This window comes from Zootermopsis nevadensis, unplaced genomic scaffold (genome assembly GCF_977971745.1).
Source record: "Zootermopsis nevadensis isolate Lab colony 2312 unplaced genomic scaffold, Znev_1.0 Znev_ptg000008l, whole genome shotgun sequence".
Lineage (NCBI taxonomy): Eukaryota > Metazoa > Arthropoda > Insecta > Blattodea > Termopsidae > Zootermopsis > Zootermopsis nevadensis.
The window spans coordinates 7,279,197-7,298,055 of NW_028259140.1; the positions used below are offsets into that span (position 1 = coordinate 7,279,197).

An 18,859-nucleotide genomic window follows, 5' to 3' on the forward strand; every position below is an offset into this window, starting at 1 on the left:
TATTTGTAAAAAAAAATATGGTCTCAAACCCATTTGTCACATCTGATTATCAGCATTCATTTTAAAACTTTTATTCACTATGTTTTTATTAGCAAGAAATGGGTATTCATATGATTTTTAGGCAAATCAAAGCAAAAGTGATATAATTGTATTTTGAAATTTAAATAGATTTCTTGCTTGCATCTGTATTGCTTTGTTAGTGCTAGGATCTTCTGTATTTTCCTCTTACATCAAATAAAGAAAGAGACAGTTATACTTGTTACTTTGAGCCTTGAGATATTTGCTTCATAGTGACATCCTATTCCCCTTCACTGACCCTCCCTCTTATACCCCTCCAGTCAGTCTGCAGGGAGCAGAGTATACTTTGTGCATTAGAGTTAATGTGAACTCTTCCTTGGATACAGTACATTTCTCCTGTAGTTTGTTCTGATTTGCAGAATTATAGCACAATGAGTTCATCAGGAGAACCAAGTGAAGCTGGGAATATACTTTCTGGAACAGAAGTAGCCAAGTATGTATTAATTGCATTTATAAATTAATAAGAACAATAGTAATTATAGCAGTCTATAATTACACAAGGACTAAGCTTACATGAGTATTGTTAATGATTTAAAGTAAAAAAATCCCCTTATCCTTGTTTCTGTGGGAAGCTGGTTTCACATCTTGTAATTAAAGAAACCATTAGCATTGTATTTAAAATCTTGGAACTGAATTAGTGCACTTTACATGAAGTTTTCATCATATTTAGTACCTCATATAAATTGAATGACTAGAAATTCGTTCAACCATTTTTGTAGCTTGGGAAATGCTAAAATATGGAAAGGTAAATTTAATTATAATTTAATTTTATGAGTAAGGATATGAGTTTAAATTTGTCATTTTACAGCAAACAATTTGAGATCTGTTTATACTGATATAGTATGTTTTCTTAGACAGATAGTTCCTTTGTGTATCTTTGTGGTATTAGTGCAGAATTTGAGGATCATGGACCAGAAGTTAAGTGTACCAGTTAAAATTGTTTAATTTCATTTGGCTATCCCGTTTGTGGAATAGAAGGTGACTTACATCTATTTGGAGAGTATTTTTCCCCACTGTTGTCTCCTGTAACTTCCATTATTTTTATGTGGACACAAAGTTTACTGTTTATTGGTAATGAATGCTTAGAGGATTTATTCAGCATATTAGACTTTAATTTGCAAATGAGTAAGAAATTCCAATATTTAACTTTGTAGTCTTGTGGGCTGTTGCACTGTGGACAGCAGTGAATATGTTAGATGTGGTCATATGGGGTGTGACATTGTATAAAATTTCAAATGAATGTCTCATCTCAAATCTTCAGAGCTGAACTTCAGCCTCCTTCAAAACATTGATTACCACTTCTTCAACATGGTAAGTACATACAAGGCAATATGGCATCACAATCCAGAAGATCACATTTGACATAATCTCATGGAGACTATTATTGTCAAGATAAGATTCCAATACATTGAAATACTGACCTATATTGTATGAAGAACCACTGTGGGTTCTGTACTTTGGAATTATGTTTTGCATTACAGAACTGAGAAATAATTTCTGAATCTGATGATACTAATGACTGTATATATTTTGCTTTGGTTCCCCTTACATATGATGAAATTATTACAACATGAATCCATTTTTATCTCTTGGCATATCTAGTTTTTAAAATGCCAGTCAAAACATTGAATTGGGATATTGTAGCAGTGTGAATGATATTAAACAGGATGAAATTTGGTAGATATTGGTAACTGTTTACAGTGAAATACGCAGTGCTCTAAAGAGCGAAGTAAGAAAATTATGTGAAGAATTGCCTGGTTTCAAGCCTGGTCTGGCCATCATACAAGTTGGAGGTCGAGAAGACTCTAATGTTTACATTCGCATGAAAATGAAAGCTGCTAGTCAGATTGGAATAGAAGCCACTCATATAAAATTACCAAGGACAATCACTGAAGCAGAGGTAATAGCTAATCTCTTATTTTATGTAGAAGCAACATTGCACATTGTAGTGTGCAAAAATCAGCACATATTCATATTTCTTTGGACTTGTTTGTAAAATAATGTTTTAACACATTGCCTTAAAATGCATAGAAAAAGTTATAAAGAGTTTACCTGTGCAGTACAATGCTAGAATTGGAAACTATAACTTGCTGCAAGTTTTATGCATGGGATTTGATAATGTCTTTCTGTTTAGTTATTATTGCATAAATTCTTGTACTAAAGCACAGACTATATAGTACCTTTAAATTATGTAATTCTTGATGTTTTACATTATCACTTATATGGAAGCATAAATATAATACATAATTTAAAAGTTAAATAATGGAGGTAAAGGAAATGCACACTCGAGTAAGGACTTGTGATTTTAATGCTAGATATTTTATCCACACAGTGAATTAACTTACTTAGAGATAAGAAACAGTTATCAACATTTACTATTTGCTGTTCTGGTAATTGGGATGCATGTTATATTACAGCTTCTGATTAAATTAAAAAATCTGAATGGAGATCCAAGTATCCATGGGATAATTGTACAGATGCCACTGGACACAGATAATCCTGTAGATTCCCACCTCATTACTGATGCTGTAGCTCCAGAAAAAGATGTAGATGGGTAAGTCTGCTAAGATATTTTCAATTTAAGATGTGTTATTGTAATTAAGTCAATACTTTTAATGTGTGGGAATTGTGTAGATTTCTATTAAATTAATCTGATATGTGTTTTGTTGGAGAACAAACCTTTATGAGAAGATATGTAATTTTATCACGTTATTTAATTTCATAAAAATATCTTGTGAATGAATACTGAATATTATGTCTTTGGAGTTATCTGTTAGATGTTTTAAGGGCTGATTTTTATGCACTGGGCTTGATGAATCCTGGGTGTCAGATTAACATCATGACAGTCTGTATATGATTTAGTATGTGAGGAAAATTACTGCTTTCCATTCATCACCAACCATTAGAAATTGTTCCTAGCTTTATACCAGGCTTATTAAAAATCAACTTATATCTCAGTTAAAAAATTAAAAAAATTAAATCTGTGACGTAACAGCTCCGGAGAGCCAAAGCCGACTAGCTTGACTGCTGGCCTCATGTTCACATGCCTAAGCAGAGGTGAACGATTATCCAACCAGATATAGGGTGACGTGTGGTCAGCACGATAAACCCCCAGCCATTGCTAGCTTTCCTGACTGGATTACGCTACTTATTGTAGCTCCCCAATTTCCTCACGATGCTGGGTTGGCACCGGTCCCATACACTGGTCGAAATCTCATGAGAAAATTTCTTCTCCCCTGAGACTCGAACCAGCGCGCATTCCGTACCGCTGGTCCGAAGCATGATGCCTCAGACTGCGCAGCTACTTATTGTAAAATCAGGAATTTGTAGTAGACTGTCATACTCACCAAGTTCAGTTCAAAAGATGAGAAAACATGTAATTGCAGCTTATTTAAAAATTACTACAGCAGACATGTTATTGGTAAACATTCAGACATGTGGTTAAGCTTAATTAAATTAAATTTGACCTGAAGTGAAGTCAGTATGATATATAACATGTATATATGAGAAGATGATGGGGCATGTAGTCTCTTTGCTTAAGTATTTATCACTGAGTAAACTATGCTTATCTTGCTCTCTAGTGAAGGCCATGCATAATGTTTGTTTTATTAGGCTGCAATACTTAAATTTTGATTCTGATATCTGTAAATTAATTATTTCTGTTATTTTATATTTTCTGTACTCCTCCATAAATATTATTTTATCAGTCTACAATTTTAGATTTTATTTAGCATTTTTGGAACTTACTTTTTCATAATTTGTTGTCAGGTCTGGTGTAATATATTTACAGTTCCTTTATAGAAACAGGGGTGTTAATTGAGACATTATATATTTCAACTTTGATGTGCTACTTTCAGTAGTGTGAAACTCATTTTTAATTGTCTACTTTAGAATAACTTATCTCTTTGTTAGTATATAAACAGATGTTGCTAGAAATTTTAGAAGTGAATTTTTTTAGCTTAATTGAGAGAGAGAAAAGAAATATATTTTTTGTGTTAATTCATAAATTTGTACATCTGAAATTGTGGCAAATTATTTTCACTGCTGTGTGGTGAAACCTATGCATATTCTGAAGTCAAAAGCTACTGCTGATATGGAAAAATGTTGCCATGTGTCATGTTATCTTGTAGAAGTTTACTGGTGTTTCAGAGGTGTATGCTGCCTCATTCATTGTCCTGATGACTTTAATCTTACAGTATAAAAATATAAAATTTATTAATACTAAATTTCTTTTTCAACTTATTTTACTTCCACTTAGCACTAGAACTTTTAATTTTAATTGTGGATATTATTTTGATTTATTAGTGTACATGTGGACATTGTTATAAGTTGTTGATTATTAAGAACATGTTTATAAAATCTGGTGATGTAAGCCATGAGGTTTTGTTGACCTCTTAAGCTGTAAAATCTTTGAAAAACAAAGATAATGTATGATGATGTAAATGGTAATGTTAAGTTGACCTTCATAATCAGTTGACCTTAATTTTGTCCTTATTTTTTAATATTCTTTGTATCTTGTTGCATCATATTCTTTGTATCATTCATGTATCATCCCAAACTTCTTGTTTTTCCTCATTCTTGAATCAGAATTCTGTAATGTTCATAATTTTTATGTATTTATTATATCACAAAAGTTAAACATATTGTTTACAGATTAAATACAATTAATGAAGGAAGGCTGGCTGTTGGGGATCTATCTGGGTTCCTACCGTGCACACCGAATGGGGTCTTCGAACTTATAAAGAGGTAAAACATGCTATCTGTTGTATAATTTACTTAGTTTTGGGGATTATTGTTAAATACCTATTCTAGCTGTAGCATCAGAAACACATAATTATGTGTGTATGTGTTTATATGTTACTAAAATGTAACTTTCTTACATGCCCTTACACAGTTTGCAGAAGAATGAATGTGTGAACAAGTATGTAAACCGATAGGGATATTTGAAATTTGAGGTTCTCACAGCAGTGAACATGTCATTGGTGGTCTTGTGGGTTTTGATGTCATATGCTCTCATAGGTTGTTACCAACGTTTTGGAAAAAAAGATGGTGATGATAACATGCCTCCAAAACTTTGGTATCCACCTGCAGAACCACATGATGTCATAAGACAGAAGACCATGACCAACTTTTGGGAAGTTAATGTGGAGTTCCATAACAATGTCATGGATATTTGTGTAAGGACTGAATTTTTTTTCTGTTCAAGATGTTTAAATTTCTCAGGTGTCAATTTTAAGCTGGTTTTATTCATCTTACTTAAATATATGCAGTAGTGGCACATTGTACTTCTGACCTATTCATTTTGTATTTCCTTTGAAGAAGCCATTCAGAAACTGAATGTCATTTACACGTTCTTCTGTCGGGTGGGAACATTTCTTCGTTATAGTCCCTTTTGCAGTACTGAATAGGTATTCCTGTCTCTGGTGTATGTGGGTTTATTCAAGAAAATTTTAGAAGTGTTTGAAGTATTTTTGTAGTGGCTTTCTGCCACTATTCTTTGGTTTTAGAGAGTTGGTCACAGAAATCACATGCTGTACAAGTTACAGAAACAATTTTCTAGACACTGACCTAAATGTATAAAGAAACTATTTATTAGTAGTTATTTTGCTTGTTGTAGGAGTGGGGTGCAAATTTCAGGAAGCCAGGCTGTCGTTCTTGGGAGAAGTAAGATAGTTGGAACACCTTGTTCTGAATTACTGAAATGGCATCATGCTACTGTGACTGTTTGTCATTCAAAAACAAAGTATCTGGCCAAAGAGGTATGGTACTGTATGTTAATTTATTGATATAGCAAATGATCCAGAAATGTGGTACAGAACATGTTTTTTGTAACTATGTTGGTGAATTCTGTGTATATGCTGTGTGATGTGGAGTGCAGTAGCTGTGAGGTTCAGAGTTGTGTTACTGAGGATCAAATTTGATCATCAGTAACATATTCTGTTGTTATTGTTATGAGGTCTCAGTTTATTTTTGTTGTGTTATTAAATATATATAAAATAGTTTGTAAGTGAAAAAAAATATGTTCAATAACGGAATAATGGAAATATGAGATCATAGCATTTAGGAAAACTGTTGATAGATAATTTGGTTTACTCATTTATTACCTAGATTTTCATGTTTGTTATTGTCATCACTTTTACACACCATTCCTCTATTTTTAAAGTGTTTGTTTTATGTAAAAATACATGTTTTGACCATACATGGCCATCATCAGGTACAGTGCATTCTTCATAGTCATTGTACTCCATTAAAATCCAAGTATTTCCTTCATTTTATGGTCAGGAAAAAATAATATAAAATGTTTGTTGAAATATATCACCAAGTTTTAAACTCTAGACCTTCTAAAATGTTTAAAACTTTGTAGCACAGCTGGGTGAGACTTACTTTTGTAATGGTGTTTCATATCTATGATATGTTTGCTGCTGTGTTATGTTGAACAACAATGCATAACAGAAACAGCGCTTTGCTGTATATACATGTTTTTTAAAGAGTATATGTTAATATTATAAACCACTTTTATGCTTGTAATGATTCCACTTGTAAATGGTGGAAATGCTTAGGGAAAAAGTATATAGAACCATAGCAGTATTAGCCTGTAAATATATTCATGTTTACAGACAGCCAAAGCAGACATTTTGGTGGTTGCTATTGGTCAACCTGAAATGGTGAAAGGTGATTGGATAAAAGCAGGTGCTGTTGTCATTGACTGTGGAATAAATTCAGTGCCAGGTATTGACTTTGATATAGTTGTCTCTGAATTGACTTTTTGTGCTATATTTTTATGTTTAGCCATTTGAAATTTGACCAATAAATGGTTAATTCAGCTCTGATGATTGTGATAACTGTTAACATAGAGCAGTTTGGTGAATACTAAGGTTATCAAGTAAATAAATACTTAAATTTTATTTTTTATAGTTTGTGCTCATAGAAAGGGAGTTTTAAAAATAATATTCTTTTTGCCTGTTTGTTCTGAAACATTGTGTGCCCATATTGATGGAAGAATTGTATGGTTTTGTAACTGCCCTCATATAAGTGTATTATAAGAAATGTATTACTTTGTGTGCAGTAAATTTTCATTTAAGATGTCCTTTCAGAACAGATTTAAACATTTACCATAAGATATTAAGTCAGGACTAAAAATAAACTAGATCATATATTATGATAAGTTATTACTGATGTGTGCAAAGTGATCTATCATTTTTAAGGAAAACACATATAAGGAAGATAATGGTTAAGGTAAATTTGTCACATTTCATGCTGTGGGTTCATCTGTTTGTCTGGTGAAAGTATCCATTGGATAGGGGACTTGATAGTCTTCAGAGAGAAAGTAGAACTTTCAGTAAATTACAATTCACTTTTTGGATATTAAGTAATAGTGATTAAATTTTTACAGATGAAACTAAGAAGTCTGGTCAGAAGTTAGTTGGAGATGTTGCTTTTGAAGAAGCAAAGAAGGTTGCATCTTACATTACTCCAGTCCCAGGTGGTGTGGGTCCCATGACAGTGGCTATGCTTATGAAGAATACTGTACAGTCAGCTCAGAGGTCAGCTGCTAGGCTCAGAAGTACTGCTTGGAACTTGAGGGTGTTACCACTTTCACTGGAAACTCCAGTTCCTAGGTATGGTACATATAATTAGTCTGTTATGCTACAGTGCCTTCATGCATTTTATATTTGTCCCTCTGTTTATTATTAATGTCAGAAAGAAAACCCAACTAATTTGATTTGTGAAGTACTAATTTTCCATCAGTCAACATTTTCCTTATCTTGATCAAGTGTGGACAACAAAAGTCCCTACTTTCAACAAATCTATTACATTCAGACCGATGCCACTAATCTATCTCCAGTATATGCTTTAGATGTCAGACTATGGTAACTTGATTTAAACTTAAAACAATAATATCTGAAAATGGATAATGAAAACAGTCTTATATTTGTACATTACATGTGGTTCAACAACATTGTATAAATCTCATGAAATAAATAAGAATTTAAGCTTAAGAATATCAGCAGGACATGAATAACTTATTCTGTTTTGTTGCATGTAACAGTGATATTCAGATTGCCAGAGGACAAGAGCCAAAGGATGTAAGTCAGCTGGCAGAAGAAATTGGTTTGTATCCCAGTGAGGTATTTCAGTATGGACACAAGAAAGCCAAGATTGATCTTTCAGTACTGAAGCGACTTGAACATCAAAAGCCTGGAAAATACATAGTAGTTGCAGGGTATGTATTATATTGTTTGTGTACAGTTGTTATTTTTTAAAGTAAAATATGTACTGATAGCATTAATACTGCTTAAAGTTACTGTGGACTGATGTTGTTCAATGATCCAGTAGTAGAAATATTGTTTTAAGAACAATTTTTTTCTTTGTATTTTTTCCATGTCTGTACAGTATAGGAATACTGTAGGTAAATCTGTAATAGTTTAGGATTACAATATTGTAATCACTTCAGAAAGATAATAAATGTGTATAAGATGGTGACATACTACTCTGGTAATGAACCTTTTTACTTTCTGGTATTCTGCCTTTCCATACTGACAATTTTTGTAAATAAATGTGGAACACTGCATTTCAGTGACTGGAATTTGTTCTGTAATTTGTCATTGAAGTGGACAACTAATGAGCTCCATTTCACCCTCACAGATATTCACTTACTTGTTTAACAGTTCCTCAGGACAAATTTTCTGCCTCACTATAATTTGTTGTTTGTAGAATCACTCCCACTCCACTTGGGGAGGGCAAGAGTACAACAGTACTTGGTCTTGTCCAGGCTCTTAGTGCACATAAGAACAAGAATTCCTTTGCATGTGTGCGACAACCGTCTCAAGGTCCTACATTTGGGATTAAAGGTAAACATAATTTTAGAATAATTTTTGAGTAATTTTTGTATGTGTACTCTGTGAAATGTGTTAGTTGAATTTCATGTTTGTGAAGTGAGACAAAATACATCAGAAGTGAGGGGGGCAGAGGGAGGCATCCTTCCTTCCCCTAACATTGTTTCTGGGTACATATAACCTACTGTTTTACCTGCTCCCTCATCTAAATCTGACATCTCTGTTATAAGTTCAAGTTTGTCATAAGGCTACCACACATTCTATTTACTTGATATGTGAATGAAATGGTTTATTACATTACAAGAAAACTAACATTGACACAAAACACACATCCATATGTACATATATGATGATAGTGTAAACATATTTTGCTCTGTATAATAGGGAAAGTAGACTTTATCCATCCAGTGTGTTTTGTCATCATTTCATATTGTTTTTTCATACTGAAAGAATGGCACTGAACTGCAGTAAACAATTCTGCAATATATATTGCAGGTGGTGCTGCTGGTGGAGGGTATTCACAAGTAAATCCCATGGTGGAGTTTAATCTTCACTTGACAGGTGACATCCATGCTGTAACAGCAGCCAACAATCTCCTGGCAGCTCAGCTTGATGCTAGAATTTTTCATGAAAAAACTCAAAGTGATAAATCACTTTATGACAGACTTGTGCCTGATGTGAAAGGGAAAAGAAGTTTCTCCAAAATTCAGGTGAGAATCTAGCTAGCAAAAGAAATTATAATATTTAATAAGGTAAGTCAATACTAGTAAGAATCCTCAGTGATAAATATCTTTGCTGTTCTGATATTCATAACATGTTAATGGCTAAAGAATAGTTTATCTTCTTAATCTATATATTCTGCCATTTCCCTTACATTCATTTCTGTTTAACTGAATTGTTTATCTACTTTTATACATTCATTTATTGATTTTCTATACCGAAGATTCTGTCCCTCAAACACTGGGTTCTTTTGCGGACTGCAGCATGATGTATTTGTAATAGTTCTGCTAATTTTGTTTCTTAATTCTACAGCATTAATACAATTTATCATTCTCTTAGTAAGCTACCTCTTCAATAATAATAATAATAATAGCCATCTTGTACTCAAAGAACTGTTCTCTCTATTATTTTGTCCCAAAACATTTATTTCTCAATAAAATATTAATGACCTCTTAACCCTTATATCTGGAAACAAATTATGACATTCTGAGTAACTGAACTATCACAACAGTATATGACATTGATGTAAATTGTAAGATTCTAATTGCCTTTTTATTGAATATGATTACAGTTGAGGAGGTTAGAGAAACTTGGCATCAACAAGACTGATCCTAATTCTCTTACTCTAGAAGAACAGAAGGCCTTTGCAAGACTAAATGTTGATGTTAACACCATTACGTGGCAGCGAGGTGAGTTGTGTTTTTTATTTAATTACATTTTTTAAATACTTTACTTACTTTGACGACCCGTTCTTCAAGTCCCTGAGCACTGCCGGTCCCAACTTTTCGTTGGCTTTGATCTATAGACATTTTGTAGACTCCTTGGACGAGGGATCGGCCTGTCACAAGGCCTCTACCTGTACACAGGACAGCACAACACAGAAAAATGCGGACAAACATCCATGCCTTGAGTGGGATTCGAACCCATGATCCCAGTGACCAAGCGGCACAAGGCCCATGCCTTGGACCGCGCGCCACTGAGATGGCCATTTTTTCAATACATAATTTATAATTATAGTATTGAACAGGATTGTGAATGTGAATGAAGAATTGGGAAGGCTATGGAAAAAATAGTTGTAGCCAATTTTAAGGTATTGTCCCAGCATTTACTTGATGGGACAAAGGATAGTCCATTATAAGCTGAGAATGGAACATCCAGCTTCCAAAATACAATGTGAGAGTGTAAATGTCTCAATAATCAACCTCCAGTTCATCACGAGTCATGCCATTTATTATATTCTTAATAGCATGCTTATTGATATTAATGTCAAATGAGAGAGCACCTGTAGGTTTTTGTCTGTATTTATTAAAGTACAGAGTGTAAATGCAGTATTAGGCTTTATAAACTCTTAACTTCTATCCCATGAACCTGTATAGAATATTACATTCTGGTTTGTGTATCTTATCATTGTGATTGTCATAGGAAGTCAGTGTTTGGCTAGGCAGACACACATTCTTGATCAATTTGATAAAATATTCCTCCCAACTGAATCAGACACTAGTTTACCACAGTGTTTTGTATCATTCAAATAAAAATGTATTTTGCTTAAAATATATATAACAATGAAATAAAAAACATATTTTAACACTATAAAGGCTGGATGGAATAGTATAACAAAGTGTCTGAAACATTGTGTGGAAAAATATGAAAAGTTTATACTTTTGTGTAAAAAGAATGGAAGTTGAACAAACAAGTCAATAATTAATATATTTTACTTGTAACCCTTATTCTGTGTCTGTGGCAAAACTATTATGAAGAACGAAAGTAGGGGAGAAAACCCGATTTAGTATGGAACAACATCTAACAATATTGAATGGTGCATGGATTTTTGTTATTGTATACTTTGTTTTGTTAACAGTTGTTGATACAAATGATAGATTTCTAAGAAAAATCACCATTGGCCAGTCACCAACTGAGAAAGGTTTCTCTAGAGAAAGTGGATTTGTGATGTCTGTAGCAAGTGAAGTTATGGCAATTCTTGCTCTCTCAAAAAATATCCAAGACATGAAGGAACGTTTAAGTAGAATTGTTGTAGCTCAAGATACTGATGGAAAGCCTGTTACAGCAGATGATTTGGTGAGTTTATCTTTCTTATAAAACCTTTTTTATCATTAATTTGATTATGTATTTATTTAATTCATGTTTGGAGAGATGAGTGGGATCAACAATTTTAAGTTTGAATTGAGCTCAAACTTGAACCTGAGTCTTGCAAAGCTTTTGTGTTCTGAGCTCACACTTAGTAACAAAATTAATAAAGTTAATAGATGATGTTGAAGAGTCACTTGTGTTATTCTTGTGCACAAAAAGTTTTTAAGCCACATGCAACCCTTATACCATGCATCTGGCTATGTCAAATTGGAAGGAGAAAGAAAACATATTTGTACTTACAGGGTGCTACAGGTGCTATGACCATTCTGCTGAAGGATGCTATCCAACCAACACTGATGCAGAGCCTGGAAGGAACTCCTGTTTTGGTTCATGCTGGTCCATTTGCTAATATTGCTCATGGTTGTTCATCTGTTGTAGCTGATGATGTTGCACTCAAACTTGTAGGACAAGATGGTTATGTTGTGACTGAAGCTGGATTTGGCTCTGATATAGGTAAGACCTTTAAGCATTTCAATGATAATAAACCATTGTGCCAGCACTGCTTATAACGAACTTGGAAAGCAGAATTGTATCTGGTCATGAGTCCAGCCTTTAATTTTTCAATATGGAAAATAGTTTTTAAGTTTGATGCTATATAAAATTTACATGAACTGTGCTGCAACTATATAACACAGCTGTTGTCCACCAGTTTGCATACTAATATTATACATTTAATTATTTAATGTTCATCTAATTAAGAAATTACCATTTTTATGGATTCTGAAAGTTCTGTACTGTGTTCACAAGAGCTTGCCACTCCGCTCTGTCCTCAGGCAGATAATCCAGCCATCAGCCTGTTTCCTAAGATGCATTTTAATATTATCCTGTCATATTTGTGTAGGTCTCCCAAGTGATCTCTTCCCTTCAGGTTTTCCAAAAAAAATTGTATAAATGTCTTATCTCTCTCATTTAATTCTACCTGTACTGCCCATATCACCTTCCGTGAGTTGATCATCCTGTCATCTACAGAGCTGAAGACAGAGGCATGATGTTCCTTCAGAACGTTGGTACCCATCAATAAGTCCACAGATCACATCCTGGTAGACCACCATGGACATTTGATCATTCAGTTTGTGTGTGTGTTATCCCATCAAGAGAAGTCAAAGTGTGTTTATAAGTGTTGCAATAAGAGAATGTCAAATTTTACTACTCGTAACGCCATTGTAATTGCTAATTTAGTTTCTAACTGTTGGTTACAAACATAATTTCTCCCTACAAGCCTTGTAACATATGCCAGTATGCTGAAGCTTAAACAGGAAGATGTCCTCTGCCTTTAAGGTGAGGTGATGAAGATCAGGTCTGTTCCATGCTCTTATGCCATTTTTCTGATTTATATCTTACCTTATTTTAACCAGGAATGGAGAAATTCTTCAATATAAAGTGCAGATGTTCAGGAGCAGTACCTAATGCTGTAGTGCTAGTAACCTCAGTAAGAGCTCTAAAGATGCACGGTGGAGGGCCGACTGTAACCCCAGGCATCCCATTAAAGAAGGAGTATACTGAGGTAACAATGTGTTCTTCATCCATCTGATACAAGTATGTTAACTGAATTGAAATGAGCATCATTTTATTCCTTTGTAATTAATGCATTTAAAAGAAAGTATTGCAACATTAACGTAACTGCTGTCTGCCAAGAGAAGTCTGGTCTTATGTGCATGCACACTCTGCCTATTCCTCTTTCATACACATTTTAATCCAATAGTCTCCAATAGTGCAGTGCATTGTGTATGTGAATAGTGCTAGAGGGGTGAGCAGAAAGAATGTACCAGTCAGTAGTGTAAGAGCTTCAGTAGTTGTGTTGCTGCTTGAATTACATATAAGAATGGAGATTGAAGTTATGTTATAATAACAGTTTGTGCAAGTGAACGTTTTTGTAATTTATTTAAAATTTCACAAAGTATTTAATGTTGCTTGATTCCCCCCACCAAATATCTCCTTCAGTGAAAGAAAGATGTTTTGTTATGGTGGAGCTATCCATCCTTTACCACATGAAAAAGGTTGCATCTTGCTACTAACAAAGTTTTTTATTAAAAAACACGGAATTGTCACACATAGCCTTTATTATACTTGGAAATTACAGAAAACAATTTACTAAAATTATTTGTCTCAGTTTTTATGGCAGTTATTTTCTTTTTGTGTTTCTGTTGCTGTTGTCACTATTTGTTTTTGAGTGTCAAAAGAGGCTAATGTAAATAGAGGCAAAAATATACTTTAAATGTATTATTTGAAACATATATTTTAGTCTAAATGTGATATAATTTCTTGCAGTGGCAGAAGTTTGAAAACTTGTTCTCCCATATCTCCCCCAGTGTAACTGTTGATGTATTTTTTAATAGTATTACACTGTTTTAACAAGCTGCCTTTGGTTTTTTCTGTTGTGTTCTTAACAGCGCATTTATAAAAGTTTGTATCTTTTGTATTAACTATAATAAGCATGTGTGTTCACATTAGGAAAACCTTGAATTGCTTTCAAAAGGATTGCCAAACCTTCTGAAGCACATCAGTAATGGCACAAAATTCGGAATCCCAGTTGTTGTTGCTATCAACACCTTCTCGTAAGTACATTAATTTGTTTTGGATGCTGTTTTTAAAATCAGACTTGATGACTGCTATTTCTTTCCTTTGGTTTGTGTTTCATTTCATGCAAGAAATGATGACTTACATGTTTTAGGACTGACAAAGTGGCTGAGTGGGAGTTGTTGAAGAAGGCAAGCTTGGAAAATGGAGCTTTCCGTGCTGTTGTCTGTAATCATTGGGCTCAAGGTGGAGCTGGAGCTACAGAATTAGCTGATGCTGTTATTGAAGCTTGCAACCAACCTTCAGGATTCAGGTGCAGTATTTTAAATCACTTTGTATATAAAGGTTTCTGATTTCTGAAAAATTGTGTATAATTCTTGCCAAAGTAAGCCAAAAGACAGTAATTCACATAATATGAATGAATATAATCAAAAGAGTCCATATTATTATGACTAAATTTATTCTTGTGATTGGCAAACATTTCAATGGATGGGTCATATAAATAGAATAGAACAGAATTTATTTATATTCCATAGATCATTCATAGGTCCAAGCTAAGAATGTAGAACTTGTCATTGCATAAATACAATATTTATTTCTAATGTAAGTATAAATTACGTAGTTTTGACCGTAATTTACAATCAAGGGAAGGTCGGAAGGTTATGTGTGCTGGAATAGTGTAAACATTAAACCTGCAATGAAAGTGAAACAACTTCAAGTGTGTGATGAGTTTTACAATGTCGTTACTAAGAACCTGATTGAAGAATGCTGTTCAGTCTGCTGGTCATATTTTACCCATGTTTTATATATACATTTACTTCAATTTCAAATATCTATTCATCCATTGAGGGTGAACATCAGAATAGTTGTTGAATGTCTAAAGGAACAAATGTTATTCTTTTAACTTTAGCTATGGTGGGATTGACAGGATCGTGCCCAGTGGCATAATTTTTGTTAGTGTTTAACGTTCCATTTTGTAGGTAGATAGCTGAACTCTGGTGCATGTTAAAGTTTTCAGTACTGGAACAGAAGGTCCTCACTCTAGTGTATAAAATAGTGAAGTGGTGGCAGAGACAAGAAATACTGGCATTTGTAAATACTGGAGGATGGTAAAAACTTGGAGATTACATTCCTACCTGTAAGTGTCTTGTAACTTAGTCTAGGAAATTAACACAGGGTAACACCATCATCATACAAGACTGAGGTATAGAATTTTAAAGAAACAAAGTTTCTTAGCATTTTAAAAGTATGAGTTGCAAAGAACCAGAAAACTTTATTGATTCCTTTGTAAAATATTAAAATATTTTTTATTCTGTTCAGATTTTTGTATGACTTGGATCTTCCTCTGGAAGACAAGATAAGAAAGATAGCTCAAGAAATGTATGGTGCTGGCGACATTGACCTATCAGCTGATGTACAGAAACTGCTTGAATACTACAGTAAGCAGGTAACAGATTTAACAGTTAATGTCTTAATTTAATGGAGTATTTAAACTATTTGAGTTAACTGATTTGAAGGGGTGTTGGCTCATTTGTAATATTTAGTGTCTATTTGGGAATGACTGAATTCAGATTTTTCCATGTGGAGAATATTTTATAGCTTTAAGCAGTTAATATTATTTCCATGGTGCTTTGATTCATTCCAGAATAATTTCAGGCAAGGAATCTGATAATAATTATTATACATGGTGTGGTCAAATTCTTTGTGAACTTTACAGCCTTTGTGAATTTTTAACAGGGCTATAACAAGTTACCAGTGTGCATGGCAAAAACACATCTGTCTCTCACTGGAGATCCTGAACTAAAGGGAGCACCCACAGGTTATATTCTGCCAATTAAGAATATAATAGTTTCAGTTGGAGCAGGCTTTGTGGTTCCACTTGTAGGACAGGTAAGATTTAAGTTATATTTAGACTTCAGAATTTTGGATCTTTACACACAATTGGGAAGTTGTGTTCAGATTAAGGTCACAAGCATTCCCAAAAAATATTTTTTTTAAAAAAAATTTACTGGATGTGACATAATGATGCAAAAGAAATTTTCAAGTATGTAGTTAATGAAACTGTATCACATGAACAGATGTAGAGTTCTTTCTCAGTAACAATGTGAAAGTACTGAGAGAGTGCTCTGTAAACATATGGGAAGGATACAATTGAGCTAGTGAAGTATATCTTGTAACCATTTCTTTCTCCATGGGTTTTTTCCCCCCTATTTTTTTAACTCATTTTAGATGAATATTTCTTTTGATGTATCTATCATAGGAGCAAAGTATTTGGAACAAAAGGGGTTTACTTTTTTGTTCTGACAATCTAATGCCTATTGGGCTGGTGTTTATGACTGTGGAGTCCACTGTACATGACTAAGGCTTGGCTTAGTGTAACCTTATTGTTTTTCCTTGGCATCTATTTTCAAGTATATACGATTCTTACCGTGGGACAAATGCTGAAATACTTCTTAGATTTCTCAGAGAGAAAATGTTGGTTTTCTGGGGATTATTTTGGATTTGAAATATTAAAGGTTTTTGTCTATGAATATAAAGCCTTCTCTTAGATTTAACGGTCAGTGGATAGAGGGATTTCAGAAGGTATTTATTGTAGAAATTTGTATATTTTTAGTTTATTGGATTTTTTGGTGGGGGAGGGAGGATGAAATTTTGCTTTGGAGCTATCACCTCACTAAGTTCTTGATAAGGACCATTGGCAGGCTTTTATGATCAAAGTAATGAACCTGTAATCAAATGGGAGTATGGATATTATCCATTTCAGTATTGTTGTGTTTACAGTCCAGAGTGTTTGAAAATGACTGCCTTATGACACTGACTAACAAGTTATTTATTTTTCTTATAGATTTCCATGCTGCCTGGTCTTGGGACAAGACCCATTATTTATGACATGGATATTGATGCAGATACTGGTGAAATTCATGGTTCCTTCTAATGATATCTTACAACAAATATCATTAGTCTATTTTGGAAAGAATCTGTCAATATATGCACTTAAAGTTATACAAATTTCATAAGCTATAGCATTAATATTGATAAGTAAGGGAAGTAGATTCAGTGCAATTGCTCACCTGAAGTTTGATGCAGTTAGTTGATGTTTTAACATCTCTGTCTGGAATAGAATATATCAGGCTAAGGAATTAGATTAGTGTTATGAGTTTGGATCGTCAGATTTTATTGGTAGGAACAGGCTTCTTTTATAGAAAAATTGGATAGGAAGTAGATGGTGTTTCGAACTACTGTATGGACTGTATTTTGTTTTTGTTTTTTGGGTCTGATATGCAAATATTATTTTTCATACATTAACTTTTATTAAATTTACTTAAAAGTTTAAGTGAAACTCTAACAGTATAGTAACTAAGCTATTGGCTGGGCTACTGGGTTTAGATTCCTGGCAAGGATATTTCTCTTTTCCACCAAGTCCAGCATGGCTTTGGGGCCATCCAACATCCTATCTAGTGGATACTTTGAACTCACACGTTGATAAGTATATTCCTGTTTGAGATTATTTAAATTTTTCTTACTGTGCATTTCTTCAAGCTACTTGACATAGTGTTAGCTGAGAAAATATGGGAGTTCAAGAATAAAACTCATTGGTTCATACCTACAGTGATTTATTTGAAATATAAGACCGTTTCATGTTGTCATGATCCATCAGCAACATAGCAAATTTGATATAAAAATCCATGTACATTTTTTCAAACAAATCTGTGACAATATTTCAGTAGCTCCCATACCCACATACCAATCATTCTTATGCTATCCCTTACCTCATCATAAATTTGAGTGTGCCGTGTTCACCAGCAGTGCAGTCCTGTTAATACAAACTTACTACAGCATTCCCATTATAATGATCTATACAGAAACAATGCAAGTTTTGATTTCTGTTTTCATACTGTGCTGTCAGATATATGATTTTTAAATATTATACAAGAGTAATTTTTATCATATATTTTATCAACTGCCATATTTTAATGAAAATATTGAAATATACACAAGGTGGTGCAGCTTAAATGATTGTTTATACCTGGTTCCCATTTGTTTACTGTAGCTGGGATTCAGCATTTTCCCAGAGCCTCACAGTGTATGAAACTTTTTGGTACTTTAAATGGTAGTACTTGAAATTGTTGTAGTGTGTATTGATATGAGCTAAACATTTCGGAGGGGACTGTTCCCTTATTTCTTTTAGACATTAATTCTTTTAAAACAAGATGGTGGTGATAAGTAGAGATACTAAAAGGTCTGTTGGCACAGGGCATTTTAGGGTTGTGTAAGATTAGACAGTGTAGATTTTAAAATGTACTATTAACAAATTCATTACAAGATGGTCAGCACATAAATTTCACATGTCAGGTCACAATGATTTGCTAGTTACCATCCTCAAAACATGTTGTACAGCCATCATGTTATTATTTTCCATTTTGCTGAAAATGAATAACTTACTTTTCAATTATCCTTATTGTGACAAAACTTTACATCATACCTCAAGTGCTGCCAACATTGTTCACATCTCACCAGTTCACAACAGCTGTGTTGCTACTGTTGCTCTCAGAAAGTGA

The 18,859-nt window shown here is 33.6% G+C and overlaps 1 protein-coding gene across 2 annotated transcripts; it reads left to right on the top strand.

Moving 5' to 3' along the window:
• Positions 1-376: 376 nt before the first annotated feature.
• On the top strand, positions 377-17,903 carry pug (pug C-1-tetrahydrofolate synthase, cytoplasmic). Of its 2 annotated transcripts, none has more exons than XM_022063874.2 (19): positions 377-511; positions 1,780-1,978; positions 2,496-2,632; positions 4,732-4,824; positions 5,678-5,837; positions 6,696-6,807; positions 7,472-7,697; positions 8,129-8,302; positions 8,794-8,930; positions 9,411-9,625; positions 10,207-10,324; positions 11,494-11,711; positions 12,026-12,236; positions 13,139-13,287; positions 14,235-14,338; positions 14,455-14,613; positions 15,621-15,747; positions 16,038-16,190; positions 17,146-17,903. In XM_022063874.2, the coding sequence occupies exons 1-19, from the start codon at positions 450-452 to the stop codon at positions 17,233-17,235; spliced, it is 2,844 nt and encodes a 947-aa protein (XP_021919566.2). In that variant the 5' UTR covers positions 377-449; the 3' UTR covers positions 17,236-17,903. The 2 variants fall into 2 exon arrangements, with proteins under 2 accessions (XP_021919566.2, XP_021919568.1); XM_022063876.2 differs by having other exon boundaries at positions 444-511; positions 5,696-5,837.
• The last annotated feature ends 956 nt before the right edge of the window (positions 17,904-18,859 follow it).

What these genes read in the sequence shown, in the direction of transcription:
- pug (XM_022063874.2), top strand. Translation starts at nt 450, where the DNA reads ATGAGTTCATCAGGAGAACCAAGTGAAGCTGGGAATATACTTTCTGGA. An exon ending in TGGAATAAATTCAGTGCCAG is followed by an intron (nt 6,808 to 7,471) that starts GTATTGACTTTG and finishes AAATTTTTACAG; the next exon opens with ATGAAACTAAGAAGTCTGGT. An exon ending in TGGATTTGGCTCTGATATAG is followed by an intron (nt 12,237 to 13,138) that starts GTAAGACCTTTA and finishes TATTTTAACCAG; the next exon opens with GAATGGAGAAATTCTTCAAT.